This window comes from Aphis gossypii, chromosome 3 (assembly GCF_020184175.1).
Source record: "Aphis gossypii isolate Hap1 chromosome 3, ASM2018417v2, whole genome shotgun sequence".
NCBI lineage: Eukaryota > Metazoa > Arthropoda > Insecta > Hemiptera > Aphididae > Aphis > Aphis gossypii.
In genome coordinates, this window is record NC_065532.1 from 4,436,577 (window position 1) to 4,456,660 (window position 20,084).

The following is a 20,084-nucleotide window of genomic DNA, read 5'->3' on the forward strand; positions in this document are numbered from 1 at the left end:
GGGTTATTATTAATTATTCATATGATCATTGTCTTTGGATTACACATATATTTTTATTAGTTAGTTAGTAATTTTTTGTAAGAAACTTTTTAATTTTTTTTACATTTCCCATTGCAGTATTGTTTGCTAATATCTGATATCACATCTTATATTTATTATTTATTTTCTAGATTTGACTTTATATAGTACAATTTCTATAGGTTTGGTTTTTTTTAATAATAATACATATTTAATTCAACACTTGTCAAAATATATAGTTTGATGTCTGATGTTTGTAATTGTGTGTAGTCTTTATGAATTATAGTCTGATAATAATGTAGATAAAGATTTGGAGAAAAGGAGATACATAAATTAAAAATAAGTAGGTCCAAATAAATTATTTAATGTTCAACAAATTCAATTATTTAGGCTTAGTTATGCAAAATAATGATGAAATTATAGAAGAAACTTTAGAATATTCAATATATATATGTGTTGTGGGTGAAGTAAAAAAGAGTATACTAATATCCTTAAATATAAATGGTACATAAAAAGATTAAAAGGAAAATATTATTCTATTGTAGTCTTGATGATTGAATTAATTATGGTTCATTGAGTTGAAAATATAATATAATTTGAAATTTGAAAGTAATACAAGTATTATCAATTTTTTATATGCTTTTATTGATATTTTACTTTTGAAGTAAGTTATAGTTATGTAAAATATTAAAACTTTAAAATACTTATATATTCGTAACTTACTAAAAAATTAAAATATCATTAAAAGCTTATTAGATACTTTTTTTTTTTATCAATCCTAAGATTAGTTAAATGATTATTGATGTTTCTCTCCACTTATCTCTTATCACTTATAATCCTCTTAATTTCTCAGTATGTTCCTATACTGGTATCCATAGATAATACATCACCTGCTTCATAAATGGAGTTCTGGGCCTTTCTCTACCAGGTTTTCTTTCGATTTTTCCCTCTATTATTATGGTTAACCAAGGACTATTCCTTAATACGTGTCCGATCCATGCTTTCCTCTTCAGTCTTAGAGTATTCTATATTGATTTTTGGGTATTCATTTTCCTGAAAACCTCAGTATTTTTTATCTTCTCTGTCCATAACATTTTTAGCGTTCTTCTCCAACACCATACTTCAAAGGATTCTATTTTGGCTTTTTCAGCCTTCATTATTGTCCAAGTCTCTGTTTCATATAGAGCTACGCTTCACACAAAGCTTTTTATAAGTGCTTCCCTGGTGTCCAATCTTGGTTTTCCGTTGGTTTATTTTCATGTAGTGTTCTTTAAACGTGTTGTTCATGTTAATCATGTCTTCTTCACTTTCTCTGACTTCAGTAATATCATCCGCGAAATGCAGAATTTGTACTAGTATTTCACGTATCTTTACTATGTATAACTTCTATTGTTATATTCTGTTCCAATGTCTCTCATAATCTTAAAAAGTTTTGTCCATTTAACATTATCGAAAACCTTCTCCAGATCTAAGAAGGCAGTAAATAATGGTTTGATGATTCTAAATATTTTCTCTATGATTATTCTTAAGCATATTATCGCCTCTCTAATGCCTCTATTTTTCCTGAAACCAAATTGGTCTTCAGTTAAATTTTCATTTATCTTCGACTCTATTCTTTTGTCCATCATTTTTGTGAGAATTTTAGAAGTATGTGTTATGAGGCTAATTTTCCTGTATTCTTCACAATCTCTGATTTATTTTTCTTGGGAATGGGAATTATAATGCATTTTTTGAAGTTTTTCAGAATGATGCCGTTCTCATATGCTTTTCCTATTATTCTAAACAGAATATTTTTTCCATAACCATCTAATGCCTTTAATAGTTTTCTGTTTAACTCATCTATCCCAGGTACTTAATTACTTTTAAGTTCTTTTAAGGCTATTTCAAATTCTTCTCTTAATATAGGTTGTCCTGTGTTGCATTTCATATCTTCCTGCTTCGTCATGGATAATCGTATAGTATCTGCTTGCTCGTTTCCATACATTTTTATGTATTCTTTCCATGTCCTTAGTTTTTCCTCTTCATCACTTATAACAGTTATAACTTTTTCATCACTGCTTTTTAAGAACCTTGACCTGTTTTTGTGTTCGCTGAAAAATCTTTTTATTATCTTGTACGCCTTATCACCCATACCTTTGGAAAGGCAGTCGTCTAGTGAAGAGCATTTATCATTCAACCATTCTTTTTTGCTTTCTTTGACTCTCTTAAAATCATGTTTCTATATACTTTGTATTTTCTTTTATCTTCATTTTTTTTTCCATTTTTATATTTTCTTCTTTCTTCTATGAGGTCTACGATTTTATTCGTTATCCAAGGGATTATTCATTATTGGGATATTTCTCCTAGTCTCTAGTTTCGTTTCCGCCACTGTTGTGACTGCTTATTTTAACGATTTCCATTCGTCATTTAATCCATACGGCTCTTATATTTGCAATTCTTTTAGCTTATTATTTACTTCTTCGCTGTAATTATATCTTATTTCTTCATCTTTCAGTTTATCTAGATGCCATTTTTTCCTTGTAATTTGTTTGTTTTCTACTTTTTTAAGGCTAAGATTGGATTCCATTATGACTAAATTATGATCACTATGCGGTCCCCTCCCGGTCGTCAATTCCAACCCGAAAAAAAAAAAATGATCACTATCTATGTCTGCTTCAGGAAAACTTTTGCTTTGTTTTACTTAAATTCGGTATCTTTTTCTTACTAGGATCTAGTCTATTTGATTCTCAGTCTGGTTCTCTCTCCTGGCATAGTCCACATATACCTTCTATGTTTAGGCTATGAGAATAAAGTGTCTGTGATTATTAAGTTTTGTTCCTTTAAACCTATTAGTCTTTCGCCTTTTTGATTTATTTTTACCAGCTCAAAAGCATCTGAAATACTTGCTCTTTTATTTCTCTTACGAATATCATATTATCCTTCCCCTTTAATAACTTTATAACTTCGTCAATTTGCTCATACATTTCTTCAATTTTGTCGTCTCTGTACCTTGAAATAGGCATTATACTTGGATAGGTAACAAAGATATTAACATACTTTGTATGCATTTTAATAGCAATTATTCTACTATTATATTGAATAACAGTGTTAACTCTTTTCCCCAAATCTTTATTCATGATTATACCCATTCAGTACTCTTACTATCTGGTTATCGTCTCCAACAAAAATTACTCTAAAACCATCCGACCAAAAATCATCTTGATCAGGCCATTTTATCTTACTCATGCCTAGTATATCAATATTATGATGCTTCATTTCTAACTTGTTGTTTTCTAATTTTCCACATATTCCTAACATCTCACATTCCATGTAGTAATTCTCCTCTTCTTTTTTGATGAAATGATAGTGTTAATACCCGTCCGGAGATTCAAATGGAGGACTATTTACCTCTGGAATTTTTTAACTCTACTTTATTCATCATCAACAACAAATTATTAAACTCAGAAAACAAATTCAATTATTTAGGCTCAATTATGCAAAATAATGAGGAAATTAAAAGAGAAACCGTAAAATATATATATTTATATACATATATATGTTGTGGGTAAAGTGAAAAAAAGTTTACTAATATCTAATATTTTTAGATATAAATGGTACATAAAAAGATTCAAAGAAAAATATTATTCTATTGTAGAAAAACTGTCTTGGTGATTGAATTAATTATGGTTCATTGAGTTGGAAGTATAATATAATTTCAAATTTGAAAGTAATACAAGTATTATCAATTTTTTATATGCTTTTATTGATATTTTACTTTTTAAGTAAGTTAAAGTTATGTAAAATATTAAAACTTTAAAAATTAGATACTCTAGATAATATTGTTACCTTTAAGTTTGATTGCATATAAATTGACTCAAATATTAAAGCTAACAGCATAAAATTGATTTTGCTGAACACAAATTTAATGTGTTTTATATTCATAAGACAAAGACAACACATACAGGTATGATTGATTGATAGGTATTATTGCTATATGTTAAAAGGAACTATTATAAAAATATTAAAAGAAATTAGAAAATTAAACAGAGAAAGAAAAGTATTTGGAAAAAATACAAATAATAAAACAATAATTTAAAAAAATAATAATAAGAATAAAGAGTAATCGAGTAATAAAAACTTTTAATATTTTTGAAAGTGTATTGACTAGTTTAATCATTAATTGTTTTATCAACCTTTGCAAAATGAGTTATTGTAAATACATTGCTTGGTATTACTAGTAGTATATAATGAAATTAAAATAGTTTAATACAATAAACAATTTTAGACTTAATATTTAATATTACCAAACATAACTTTTAATATATAGACATTTACAACTAATTTACGAGGTATTTCAAATTGTAATACTTAAAAAAATATATGTTGTGTATAGATACATAAACATAATTATAAATAATTACTTTTTTGAAAATTTTTAATGCAATATTAAAAATAATTAGTCATTCCTACTTTCATAAAAAAATTGGAACTAGTTGTTCCCGACATACATAAAAAAATATTTTGATCTACCACCTTTACCTATAATACTTTCTAATAATTAATTTGTTTATTAAATACTACCAAAAAATATATTTAAAAAAAATAATAAGTATGTATGTAATAATAATAACTATACAAACAAAATTAAGGATTAAATTCAAATGTTATATATTTTATAATTTGATTTAAATTATTATTATACAATTTGACATAGATTTTTAAAATACAATATTTTACAAAACAGTATTAAAAAAATTGGGAAATCAAAACTGAATAATAAAAAATGTATCAAGACTTGCACAAAGTGGTTATAATAGGGTATTTGATTTATCAGTTTGATGATTGCCTATCAGTTTTTCCAGCAGTTTTTAAACAATTCAATTAAGTAATACCTTTAGTACTGTATAGCAGACCATATTTTCAAGATCATACTAATTATTATAGGTATTAGTTTTTTATAAGCATTAAACTTAATATTGACTGTAAGAGTGATGAGACAATATTACTACTGTATTGGTTCAAACTAGTATTAAAAATTAAATAATATGTAATTCTTATTATTTAGAAACTGCAGTTTTACATAAGAAAAATACTCAAAATGCACTTGTTATTAATTTTATTAAACTAATACAAATAACTAAATATTTAGTTAATTTAATTTATAATTAAATTTAACTAAATTCAGTATTTTTTTTCAGTTTGTTTACGAGTAGATCAATTATGGATGTGTATGGAGTGTCGACAAATTCTTTGTGGACATAATGCTGCAGGACACAGTACCGCACATTATGAATTTCACGAAACTCATTGCATATTTATAAATATAGAGTCTGCAGCTATATTCTGGTTAGTTTATAAAATAATTACCATATAGTTTATTTGACCTAAAGATATATTTCAAAACATTTTTAAATATATTTTCATAGGTTTATACATAATAATTATCATAATATTGTTATTTTTTATAATATCCAGAGTTTTTAAATTTTATTTTTTATTTTTAAAGTTACAAGTGTAATTCTGATATAGAACCAAAGAACCATGATGATGAATTGAACCGTCTTCGACAATTTATTTTGTATAATCGTGGACCAATTGTTGCAAATAATAGTAACAAAAAGAGAAGACGGTAATTATTTTAATAAAAAAAAAAATAATAATAAACAAGTTGACCATTTTTAATTTAATACATTATTTTTATATATATATAGGAGAAAAGCACCTAAAATTACTAAATCAAAAAAGAAAAGTGTTAAACAAGGTCCTAAAGCTATTAAAAAAGTCAATGTACCTAATATTGAAAATGACTGTTTAATGAATACAGTTTCCCAGGCTCTTAGGTAAATATTACTATTGATTAAATTTTAAGTGTTATTTAAAATAACTGAAATAGGGTTAGATTTCATATAAAGTGTATAGGTAGTGTTTAAAATTAAAATGTTTGTAAATAAAATCTGAAGTATTTTATTTATGTCTTATAATATGCATTCTATCTTATACTTGACATTATATATTATAAATTATTATAAATTTAATTTAATTTTTAAATTGTTCATTCAATTATTTGTGTTAATATTCTATAAAAATAAAATATTATTCATAAATTACCAATTTATAGAATGAAATTATAGAAATCACACCTCTATTTTTTTTCAAAATTGTCTTTAATCATAGTTTTAGGTTCCTTTCTATATTGTTGATAGAATACCTTAACCTTGATGTATCTGTTGTAATTTCTGTTGTCTTTGTTACTAATACATATATTATATTGGTTTTACAATATTTTTTGGCTCATATTCAATGCTAGAGAAATATTATTGTGTATACTCAGTGGCGTATTTATAGAGGAGATCTAAGGGTACTGACCCCCCTTCCCCTCAAGGAAAAAACTGATACATATTCTTGCAAAATATAAATATAAAAATCGGTATTCTATGTATTCTGACGATAGTTTTCAAGTTACGGCTAAATATAATGTGTGAAAAGGTAATAGGTATTATAGTTATCAATTTTATCATAGTTTTTAAAAATTATTTAATTATGTATAAACTGTGGACCCCCACCCCAGAAAAATTTTGAAAATACACCACTGTGTATACTGATATTGTATGCTATCTATACAGATTGTTTGGTTATACACGATCTCCACAAAAATGTTAGATATGATGTACCAATTTATGTTTAATGGTGCCAAATTCTACCACTCCAACATTAGTGTCTATATATTATTTTATAATTTGTTAAACAAATTAAACGAACATGCTATAAAATATATTTTTATATTTTGTTAATGATAAGTCAAAGATACCAATGTTCATTTTGGAATCAATTTAGTTTTATTTTAGACATTTTTATTTGTCCTAAAAGTTTTTAAATTGTTGAATATACAATCTATTTAAGACGATAAGTCTATTAAAGCTTAATATATTTTTAATATTTAGTGAACAAGAACCTCAAGCTGTTGTATCAGAAACTGTTGACAATTCAAACAATACAGTTCAAGCTGTTGTACCAAAAACAGCACTGAAAGCTAAACCTAAAAAACTATTATTGAAAAGAGGTCCTAGAACTAATAAAAAAGTTGGTATATCTAATAGTGGAAATAATTGCTTTATGAACGCAGTTTGGCAATCACTTCGGTAAATATTATATTATTATTTATTAAATTAAAAGTTTAACTTAGTTAATCCTGACTTATTAAATATAAAGAGTAGAATGTACTGCACTTAACCTTTAGGTAATAAAATATATTCAAAACTTTATTTAAACTTTCCTAATCATCTTAAAACATAATTCTATATAGTTTTATTTTTATTAAGAAAAATATGAAATGCTTTAAGAAATTTGTTAGCCCAAACCGTGTATTGTCTTTACTTATACCAGGGGTGGCCAACCGGTCGATCGCGAGATGAATTCAAGTCGATCGCGACACCCTTTGGCATTTTCTTAAATTTTTGAACAATTTGTGGATCTTTGTATATCCCACGAATATAAATATTAGATTTAGAAAAACGGCAATAAATAACTATGAAAAACAAGATTATACACTGATATGTAACACGCCTGTACATATAATATATTTTTTGTTTATTGACAATCTTTTTTTTTTTTTTTGGTCGATCGCGACCACTTAGAAAAACTCGGAGATCGATCGCAGGTCTATCAAAGTTGGCCATCCCTGACTTATACCATTGATATGGTTCATTATCCCGATAATAATTTATTTTTTACACAAGTTCGGAACAACAATATTTTGCCTTTTTCTTCTTTAATATTTTTTTTATTTATTAATATAGTGTGTTATAGGAAATTGATCATTAAATTAATTATTTTATGTATAAGACATCCATGTTAACATATGAATGACTAACTAGTTGAATTTAATTTCTATATTATTATATTTGACAACATTTTTCTGAAAATCAGCTCCAGGCAAAAGATTATTCTATAATTTTTACTCCTATATTTCAAAATCAATTCTTAAGTCTCGCCTATAAGTAAAACTATCCCTCATTATAAGCCATTAATCTTCTTTAGTTTTATATCAACATTTCCAATAGATAATTACATTTTTATTTTGTATTTGATCTACTTTCTCTGGTAAAATTCTAACTCAAATATTTTTTTTTTTTTTTTTGGTACTCTATACTTCACTGTGATTCAATTTAATGTACAAGTTTTAAGTTCATATTTTTAAAAAATCATCTTAATATTTGTATCATGCTTTCATATAGTTGTTTGAGTGATTCATTAACCTTATTAATCAGTATAATATTAAATGATATTGTACACATATTTAAAATAAATGTTAATTATGTAGGTAGATATAAAAAATATAAATTTAATTTCTTAGTTATTTAATTTCATTACTTTTATGTTTAATTTGTTTTTTACGCTTAATATGTAAAATCATTGTACTTGAACTTTACCAATTTAAGTATATTCTACTCAATAATTCTTTTATTATTGCCAAAAATCTTTAATAATTATATAAAACTTATTTCTTTTCTGAAATTGATTTCTATAATATATTGAAATTAGTACTTTCTGGGTGTACATAAATAATTTCTAATCAACTAATTTTATTTTTTGTTTGTTTAAAATTTAACATAACAGTCATTTTTTCTGTTTTCATTTATAGTTATAACTCATGTTAATTGATGTCAAAATTTTAATTTATTTTTATATTTTGATATGATTTATTAGTATATTATCATTATTAATAATATTTAAGTGTAATTATATTTTTTAGCAAAAAAAGTTAAAAATTAACTCCAATTATAGCTATAGCTATAGCTTCCTTTTTTTAGTGTTACCCATTTTAATAAACTAAACACACTGTAGCCCATCATAAATATTTTTTATTGGTACATTGTACATTAAGTAAAGTAATCGACTTATTATAACAATTGCAAAATTGCTTACATATATATTGTATGCATACAAATTATTTTATTTATTATTCACTAATCACTAAATGTCATTAATTTAAAATTTCCCTTCTAAATATTAACATACCATCTATTCCTTTTACAATTTTGTATTAAAGACACTAATAGTACAGTATGTAAGAACTTATTTCTTGATTTAGACCATTAATGTTCAGGAAAAAAAATTAAATCTTCATTTTTGTCTATCAAATAGATTTAAACCTAAATAAATACACTTATGAATAATTTTTAATTAAAAGTGTGAATAAAGTATAATTTTAGTTAAAATTATAAATAAGTAAAAATATGTAATTTATACTTTTAAAACTCAAATTTTCATGTTTAAGTAATTTATTTTATTTAATTTTTCAAATATTTCAGCCATTTAAAGCCGTTTATATTTTGTATGAAATTGTTCAAACTTGCTGAAATTAAAATATCCAATCAAAATAACAATAATAATTCAGATCCAAGATTGGAACATTGTATATCCCAAGAAATGTGGAAACTGTTAATGTCATTAGTTGAATGGCAAAAACCTGAGGGTTATAAATTTAGAGAAGCAATTTCACCAACTGCTCTGCTCTCTATTGTTTGCAAAATTAAACCTCGTTACAAGTTAGTAATTAATAAAATACATTATATTTACATGGTTTAAAATTAAAATAAATAAGTATATTTTATAGGGACAAATAATAGTAATTTAAATGCATAAAATAGTTGTATTTTTCTATTTATAAATATAGGTATAATTGTATTTTTATGAAGCAGTGATAGTAGTATTAATACATTTTGCTGTTATAATTAACTTAGTATACAAAAAAATGTCTATACTTTTAATCATAATCATGTAATTATTTAATGACATTATTTTTATATAGGCGTAAAATATTTTTTATTTAAGGTATGATTCTCATTATCTTCATTACATATAAATATTATTTAAAATTAAGATACTGTGATTAATGAGTGAATAGTTGTATTTAGTATCTACAACTATGGTAACTATAAAAGTAACTTGCTAATGATAATTATTTTCCATTAGGTATAACAAAATGAATATGTTAAGAATTATAACATCTATTAAGAATCTTAGTACAACAATTGTAGTTTTTATTTTATATGAATTTCAAGAAATATTTAATGTCATCATTCTGCTATTTATAACATTGTAATTTGTAATCACGAGTTTTTAACATTTTACTAGAAGTTCCAATAACTACACACAATACAATTCATTTAATATACAATGTAACTACCTTCCTAGATATATTGACTATCTATTTATATTTCAAATGATTAAATCATATAAATTCTCATTCATTTTTTTATAATATATTAAAAACCAATGTTAATTAATGTAGGTGGATTTACTAAAAAATTCCTAGTACTTAATTAATATTAAATAAATAAACTGATTTGTACAATAGACATTTTGAAATTGATGTACTTAGTTTATTTTATAATAATTGTTATATAATCTTGTATAAAAAAAGTATTAAATAGGACTAGAAAAATTGATATAATTTTTACAATCTCATAGGCTCTAGTTTTAATAAATATACTTTGAATTAGGATTTTTACTCAACTTAATTGATTTCGGTTTCATACATCCAATTTCACATTTATTCAAAAATAAAAATGTATTTCAATTTTCAAATCCTAATAATATTTTTAATTTATTAGGTAGTAATTATTCAAAATATTCAACTTAACAAATATTAAATTTAATTTTATGTAAGTCATTAAGCTAAATATTTTTTTAGTATAGTAACTTTCTTTTTCTTATACACTAAACAATTATATTTTTTGAGTAAAGTGTAGTATTATAAATGGTTTATAGTTATATTTAATTAACATAAAATTATTTGAATTTTGCTTTTTACTGGTTTATGTAATAACTATTTATTCTAGTTTTAAAATGTCTCTTTTAATACAATTAAGTCTTATTTAAGATTAATAATAATATATTTAGTTGAACAAATACCATTTGTAGCATAATGTGAACCAAAAGTCACAATATTAATATGAAGTTATACTAAAAAAAATGCTGTATAATATATATTTAATAATAATATTGTACTAAAATTATAATGAATATTTAGAGGATTTCATCAACATGATGCTCATGAATTTTTGATGTTTTTATTGGATACTTTACATGACGAGCTGACAGATGAAAAAAATAAATTGTTGTTAGAGGAGGGAATAATACATCAAAATCCTAGTAAAATTGATACACTTGTGTCCTTGATGTTTCGTGGGTATTTATTAAATGAGGTGATTAATTTTTCACTCAATCACTATTCTTTTTAATTTTCATATAATATAGAGTAAGGCGTAAAGTTTTAGTCGGATTTAACCAAAATTAAATGGGATATTTAGAATAATTAAATATATCAGAAACTTTTTAAAAACCTATTTTTTTAAGTATATAACTTAAATTATATTAATAAGTTTTATGTTGAAAAATTACTTCAAACTTTTACTGACTAACATTAATTCGACTTTTGGAAAAGGTTTTATTTAAATAGTTTTTAGTTACTTACATAGGTATGTGAATAGCTTAAGCTAGAGAGCCTATATAAGATATTATATACATTCTTATATAGGCTCTCTAACTTAAACTTTTAAATACCATTTAGACTGTTTAAATGAAATTTGATACAACATTACGCTTTACTCTATGTGATATAAACAAGCTGATCCATGGAATGTGGTACCAACAGATCATGTATTTTATCAAATATATAAAAAAATTTATCTACGTTTAATGGATCATCTTATGTTATAGTAAAATGTGAATTTTCCAAACAGGTTCTTTCAAATTGTATGTTATATGATATTATGGGTGTTCAATGATAACAAATTCAGTGATATTTTATTCAAATTTTAGTTTTTTAACTTCATAACTTTTTAAATAATTAGAAAATACTTAAAATTATATTCTGTTTTTTCTTTTTTAATAACATTTAAAAAAAAAGTGGATGTAAGATATTTTAATAGATAAATAGATAAATATATAAAATGTGTAAGGCCCGTTTTTAAAAACAATAATATGATACTTTATTAATTGTATATTAATTGTTTTTAGAGTTTCCATTATTTATGATCATACAATTTGTAAGAATCTATAACCAACTACTATATTTAATTCAGTGAAAATAATTAATATTGGTTTTTTATTAGGTGCTCTGTTTAAACTGTAAAAAACCTTCCAGAAAGAGTGATGCATTTTCAGATATATCATTAGATATTCCAGATCGTAAAATTGATAAAAATGCTGACCCATCAGTAGTTCAGCCGGTTGATCTTTTAGCTAGTAAATTTAACCTAAATTATATAAATATTTTTAAGATTAAAAAAACTTCTTTTTTTTAGAATCTTTGGAACATTATTTTGAGATAGAAGAACTAAATGATAACAATTCTTATTTTTGTGAAAAGTGTAAAAGCCTACAAAATTCCACTAAGAGATTTTGGGTTCACGCTTTGCCTAATGTAAGATTTTGTTTTTACTAATCAATAGGAAAATAATTCTACTTTTCTATACTTAATAAAATTACTAAATTTGTGCAGGTACTTTGTCTCCATCTAAAACGGTTTAGATGGGATAAATCTCATCGTTCAAAAGTCCATACGTATATTAAATTTCCTATGACATCATTAGATATGTCTCTATATTTGGCTGAAGAAACAAAAAGTGTGTTGGTTAAACCATGTTCATACTTGTATGATTTAGTTGCAGTTGTTGTACACGATGGAGAAGGGTAAATAAAAATCTAATTCTTTATATATATATATATAATTAATCATGTATACTATTTTCAGAGGAGGATCTGGGCATTATAAATCGTATGCTTTAGATGTAAAAGAAGGTAATTTTAAACAAGTATTAAAGTTTTAAAGTTAAGAAATAAAAAAGTTTAAGTTTTGTTTCTAAGTGCAATTTTTTATTAGTTTAAAATCTTACAAAAAAAGTTTAGGTGATTTAATCTTAGAGAAAGCATGTGTTGTCTCTGTTTTATAAACATAAAACATAGCAAATTAGTGTTTAGCATAATTAATTGTATTACTGTTGGCTTTAATATTATAGTCAATTTATCTATTATCAAACTTGAAAGTAATAAATAATATTATCTAGTGTTTTTCATAGGCTTGTATTGATATTTTAATTTTTAAGTGAGTTATAGTTGTATAAAACTCTTAATGCTCGTAATTCACTTAAAAACTAAAATATCAATAAAAGCCCATGGAGATATCCTAGATAATATTACTACTTTTTAAGTTTTATAACAGGTAAATTGACTCTAATATTAAAACTAACACCATAAAATTGATTTCGCTGAAAGCTTATTTTCTATGTTTTACGTTCACACAACGGAGACAACACATGTGGGTATATCACCATCTTAAGTTTTTTAAATCCCGATTATATTCCTAATTTTTTTTTTTTATTATTATTATGATTAGATTAGTAGTAATTTTAAATATTATGAGTACTACTTAGATTGAAAATATTGTATTTAACTAATACAAACCCCAAAAAAATGAAGTTACAATACAATAGATGGTGATAGTAATTTCGAAAAATCACCAAATCTAAATTTCTTGTCTTTATGTCATAGATTTTTATACATATTTTATTTTTTATAATTTAGGTCAATGGTATGAATATAATGATGAAAAAGTACATGAAGTTGGTGCGTCTTTGGTAGAAAATGTGCAAGCTTATATATTATTCTACATTAAGAGGGAAATGGGTGTTAATTTTTCTTGACTGGACATGTCCTCGGTTCATTAATCGAGCAGCTGTAATTTAAGTATCAGCATTTTATTCATCCTAATTATAATATCCTTTGATAATTTATAAAAGAATATCTATTTAAAAATAATTTAAACAGTATTCTTATTATTGTATGTGTTTTTATGCTTAAAATGTCATCACTACGTGAATATTTACTTCTTATTATTATTTTTTTTTCTAATAATAAGGTTTTTTTATTTACAAATAGTACTTTAAATTATATATTAGTTGAGTTTTTGGCATTTAAATAACTATAGTTAAAATTTAATATTAAAACTCATGTATGAATCATATTTTGGTGGCTGGGTTAACTATTTAATCATGGTCTCTAGTTTTATTGATCAATATAATATGAGAAAATAATATAATAATATAATATAATATCAAATTTAAATTCAAGAAATAACTACTATCTAATTTCTAAAACTGATAAAAAAAAAAAATGAATTTGAATAACATGGTTAGGCAATTAATTTTAATTTTCATCTTTTAATGCTTCAAAATTTTGAGATTTTAATAAAATATCAACTTGAGGAGTTAATAAATGTTAGGTTTTTATTTGTTACTTTACACTGCCAATTTTTTTTAAATTATAGGTATATGTATTTTTTTTTTTTTTTTTTTTTTTAATTAATTTTTGCTATGACCAATGACTTATTTGTTGAAAAACATTCCCAAAGTTTATTTAAATGTTTATTAGTTATTACTATAATCAATAATAATAACTACATTATTGTTTTAAAGGTTTATGTGATAAGTATGGTAATGGGTATAATTCCATATTGACCATGAGTATATACAGTATCATAATTATTTATTAAATTAGAAAATTATATACCTATTCTTTCATTAATTTAGTACAATTAATATAATATCATAATGAATTATATTTTTTTCATGTTGGGTTGTAATTAATTTATAATTTGATAAAATTGTATTTGTTATATTGGCAATGATGGATTTTGGATAATTAAATCAGGAATTTGGATAAAGGTTTCTCTAAATTTGGATAATTTTTGTGTTATTATTAATAATTATTCAATTATTTATTCTTAATTTGCCTATGTTTAAAATGTATAACTGTTGACATTTATATGCAAAAAATTATAATTTTAAAATATTTTACTAATTGACGTTCAATTTATAATTTAAAACAACTAATATTACTACTAATTATTAATTTTTGATTGCATTTTAAAATATAAAATACAAATTATCGACAAATAAATAAAAAATATTAATAAATATTGGAAAAGTAAATCATACAATTATTTTTCCTATATAAAGGCTAATAAATAAATATTATCTACATAATTTTTAATTTAATAAATTCATTTTCAGTAACTATATTATACACTGATAACTATTATTAATTTATATTTATTTTTTTATTTTTTAATAATCGTGTTCCTATATTAAGGAATTAAAATATAATATATTTATTATTGAGTAATTATATTATTATTAAAAATATTAATTCTTCTCATATATTACTTATTATATATTATATAAATACATTTAATTATTGGTGAATTTTATTTTTAAATAATAACTATTTTAATGGTTTTTAAATAAAACTAGAAGAACAGTAGTATAGTTTTTGTGTGATTTTTTTTGACAAATTTTAATAACTAACAAATGCATTTAAATAATGTATTATATTAGAAAATTATTGTGTTGTCATTTTTTTTTTTTTTTTTTTTTTTAACCGTTCATTGGGTGAATTAATTTTATGCATAAAATCCTAAAATATGTTCATATTATACAATTTCATATCCAGCAAATATCTGTGTGTGTGTTTTTTTTTAATTTGTTATCTGTTTAATGTATTTTTAATTATGGATTTGTAGTTTTAATAGCTGTTAAAAATTAATCTGAATGTATTCATAATATATATTGATTTTAAATAACTTAATTATAAAATAATTCTTAAGGTGTAGCTGTAATTTACTTTTACAATTATTGTGAAAACTATGTAATTCGTGTTTAGATTTATAATTGTAATATGTTACAATATAGTTTTATGTTAGTAATTAAAGGCATGATCCAATAACTTGATATTCTTGATTTTTTTTAAATAAAAGTGCTTTAAAACAATTGCAATTTTTAAGAAATACGAAGAAATGGTTCTTCTTTTCATTTACTATTTAACAATACTTTCTGAAAATAAAAATTGATAAATCTGGTTATTGAATCAAGCCTTTATTTGTTAAAATACAGTAGAACTTAAATAATGAAAAAAAAAAAATAATAATAATTTGTAATAGTTGTAAACCGAGCATTTCCTTAGTATCTCATTAACTTAAAATTACTTCAATACCTCATTAAAAATAATTTTTTTTTGATTTTCAAATTAAAATGGCCAAAGTTCTACTGTATTTTGGAAAATAAAATAATTTATATTTATCAGATTATTATACATTTTATTATTAGTTAATTTAATTTAACTATGCTAAGGCTATAATTTTAAGAGTAGAGAAGGCTTTGCAGTATAATAAGTACTACTTATCAATTAGTTTTGAAAACAATAACATATTAATTGCTAAAATGTTTCTTTTTAAAAATTTGAATGTTATCCAAAACTTAGAACGTTAAACATATATTTTAAAAGAAAAAAATATTAAATTTTAACCGAAAATTGCATACCTATAACTCTAGAACATTTTAATACTTAAATAAAATTATACCTTAAAATTTGTTTAAAAATAAAATAATATGGTGTGCAATTTGACATCTTTATTGTAATATAAGTGTACAGGATAACACTTATAAATTTAAAAATGTTGACTTTGTAATTTTGAACAAACGTGTCCAGTTTTCAAATATATTTAATGATATGTTGTCTTCATTTTCCCACTCCCTGATAAATATTGCTAACATGAAGCAAATATTTTATAGGTTTGGTGCAAAGTACTCATGCGCTGTTGTACCTTCACCCATCTATTGGCTATATTTGAATTATTTCTTATTGAAAGAAATTGTTTTATTTTGTACTCTTCAAATATTTTGACTTTATCCTTGGTGTGTTCTTTTGAAATAAGGTTCTATTTTAGGATGCCTTCAATTGACAACATCGGTGGTCAGAATTGGTGCCTATTGAATATTTGAATCTATATTTGTGTAAAGTGTTTTCCTCGTTATTACAGTAGCCATGGGCTCTATAAAATATCTGTTCAGTGGTAACTCTTGCAACTAACTTTTTATCAAATTCTGATCGAGTAGAGATCCGTTATTAATTCTATATACATGCATGACAATTAATAAGTTGACAATTTTACGTGGAATTACTTTACTGACGGATGAATCGCAGTTTTTCGTATACAATCATCTGTATCTCCGTCGATTATGTGTATAAAATCTACCTTCGATTTGGAGGTTTTTTCGTTTTATTCATGGTTACCAATATTACACAGATTCCCAATATTATTGAAGTCTTATACTTTTACCTAACGTCCATGAACGGAATGTCTGATAACGGATTAATTTTCTACCTCCATCGTCTAATTGATCTGCTGTCAAACGATTTCCATCAACAAGTGTTTAAGTCAATTTTTATCGTTTCCGCGCATTCGAGCCTTCACAACATAACGTCTCTACTTCCGAATTCGGTGCAGTAATCTATTTGTACCCTCCTACGACCATTCTACGAACGAGACATTTTGCGCGTATTGTTTCTACCCCTGTTAGTTTCGCGCAAATCTACCTCCGTTCGGGTTGACTTAGTTGTTAAGTTCGTGAGTGGCGTTCGCACCACATATCTTTTTTACCTCCACCAGACAAGAAACGTTCTGTGTTTTTCAACATTTCTTCTTCCTCTGGCAGTGTTCACCTCGCATCTAAATTCGATATTTAACGGGGTTGTGGTGCAGTGGACCCTATGTCTCCGCTCATAAGGACTGAAGACGATTTTGATTTTAATCTACTTGATAATATGTATTATTAGGAAATAATTACAATATATATTGTACGTGGTTTATTTGAATGAACCTCCTACATTATAGCAAGCATAATGATGATCGCCGCCTCAAAAGTAGGAGACACATAATATATTATTACATATGCGATACCTGTACTAATTCGTCCATACCAGTAATCAATCTTCTCCCCTAAACGTTATCTCGGTATCTCTATTAACCGGGCTACAGATTATACGAAAATATGTGCCCGAACCGTTGAATTTTTATTTTATATCATTGAATGGCCAAAGAAATGTAATTTCCTCTCACGGGCTATCATCCGAATATGAATTCCCGTTTGAGTTATAAAAGCGTTATGTACTTTTAACGCGGCCGAACTTGATTTATAATACGTAATACATACTGCAACTCATTCGCTTTCATTCGATCGATATTGTCCCATTGAACAGACTTCTTGTCTTTTTTTTGTTTGTTTTTGAGTTGTGCACCACTTAGTTGTTTTTCTTGTGTAGAGCACATCGTTTATTTTTTCCTAGTACCTATTTTGTCTTTCATGCGTGTACGAGTAACTGTACTATAGTATATTAATATAATATTTAACTATATTATATTGTATATTATGTATTTGAACTTGATTACAATATCATACCTAATTTATAATTGTGCTGTGTAGCCGTGTAGGTATCGTTGTACATATTTTTGTACCTCAGGCAAAAGCCTGTTAAATATTCTAAATTAATACCAAAAACGAATTTTTTTGTGTACTTATACTCGCTTTAGAATGTATTACGATTAACGAGAGACTGTGTTTTATTTTATATATTACGATAAATTGTAAAATAGCGTTGACATATTGTGTATTTTTTTAATGATTATAAAACAAAGTCATAGGTAGGAATATATTATGTTTATTTAAATGCAAATAATGTTGTTAAATATTGAATACTTTAATTTTAATAAATATGACAAAACGAATTTGATATTTCGTGATATATTTTTCTCTGTTGTTACTAAAATGTATACCACGTGGCACGGACGTATAATAAATAATATAATATTGTATAATTTGTGTGTAATACCTGTATAACCAATAAACAATTATATTATCTATATGTACCTAATTAGTAGTAATTATTTTGTTATAATTATGTTACCTATGCCTATTCGTTTTCACTATCTATTGCAATAATACAATACATAATATAAAGTAAAAACTATACCTTTATCATATATTCTATGTATGTCATTGGCTATTTATCTAGTGTATTTTGACGAAATATCGTCAATAGGTACTACAGTTTTTTTTTTTTATATAGAGTTGTACTAATTTACTATCGATGTAATTATTCATCGTCTAGTTAGGTAAAAGTTATTATGCTTTTTAAGTCGGTCTATTGTATTAAAATATTTTCTCATTTAAAATAAGACTTACTTAATTTGGAACAGCAGCTCTGCAACTCCAACGTTATACATCATCTTTTAAATTGTATGAATCCGATTCGTAATACCGTTAATTAAAATTATTTTTTTTACTGACAAATTCATTTTTGAACGAAAAAACTAGTTGTATTATGAAACACTTGTAAGTATACTCACATTTTAAAACGCAACGAGTGCCATTAGAATAACGACTGAAAAACTAAATCGTGGACACGATAATAACAATGTTTAAATGCAGTTTTGGACGTGTTATGTTTATACGTTTATTTATTATTATATAGGTACCTATATACTATCTAATCCGATAGGCGATAAGGTTAATAATGGGGAAATCCAAATATCAATGAAAAGTGCCTGAACAAGTAGTAATTCACCGGATAGCAATGATATTGTCCAACTTGCAGTATACAATTTACAAAATTCATATCAACATTTATTTTATCAGACACAATACACCGAAACCGATTTATTTATACCATGATAATAATTATAAGAGTGCTTTCGAACGAAACCTTCTCCTCAAAGCGAATTCATTGTTTCCTATCAACTAAATTTACATAGTTATGATACAGAAAATTGGTATTGTAAATATTTACAGTATTTTTTTTTTCATAAAAAAAAAAGAGGTGAGCATGTGTGTATTGCTCTGTTGTAAATTAGGTGATGTCTGAGTCACTGTAATAACTGTATTAGTGAGGGTATGTACATGAATATGTTAAATTTGAGTTCAATTTTACACGAAAAAAGATTGTGAGTTTGTTAGCGTGTATAACAGATACATTTTATCATACGTGCAAAAATTAGTTTAACTACCTACCATACTACTAAGTGTAGATAAATAAATTATCAATACAAATGTTATTTAATAAAAAATAAAATATTCTTGTATAGGTAAGTTCGAGAATATTTGTACCTGGTTAATACAGCGGTTTCCAACCCATGGGCCGTGAACTATACAATATTAAATATTATATATACTATTATGTGCATATGA

At 24.4% G+C, this 20,084-nt stretch overlaps 2 protein-coding genes across 3 annotated transcripts in view; one reads left to right on the forward strand and one right to left on the reverse strand.

Moving 5' to 3' along the window:
- Positions 1-18,144, forward strand: part of LOC114125626 (ubiquitin carboxyl-terminal hydrolase 3-like) — a 28,386-nt gene extending 10,242 nt beyond the window's left edge. For both annotated transcript variants that reach the window (XM_027989359.2, XM_027989360.2), the window contains 11 exons: positions 5,196-5,343; positions 5,504-5,626; positions 5,709-5,837; positions 6,939-7,136; positions 9,309-9,545; positions 11,033-11,207; positions 12,117-12,249; positions 12,309-12,427; positions 12,506-12,696; positions 12,758-12,804; positions 13,588-18,144. In XM_027989359.2, the coding sequence (XP_027845160.1) occupies positions 5,196-5,343; positions 5,504-5,626; positions 5,709-5,837; positions 6,939-7,136; positions 9,309-9,545; positions 11,033-11,207; positions 12,117-12,249; positions 12,309-12,427; positions 12,506-12,696; positions 12,758-12,804; positions 13,588-13,706 (1,619 nt within the window). In that variant the 3' untranslated portion in view covers positions 13,707-18,144. The remainder of the gene's footprint in view (positions 1-5,195; positions 5,344-5,503; positions 5,627-5,708; positions 5,838-6,938; positions 7,137-9,308; positions 9,546-11,032; positions 11,208-12,116; positions 12,250-12,308; positions 12,428-12,505; positions 12,697-12,757; positions 12,805-13,587) is intronic.
- LOC114125627 (uncharacterized) overlaps positions 1-19,231 on the reverse strand; it is a 38,448-nt gene extending 19,217 nt beyond the window's left edge. Inside the window, exon 1 of the mRNA XM_050205025.1 lies at positions 19,083-19,231. The gene's annotated coding sequence lies outside the window, so the exon portion shown is untranslated. The remainder of the gene's footprint in view (positions 1-19,082) is intronic.
- Between the last annotated feature and the right edge of the window lie 853 nt (positions 19,232-20,084).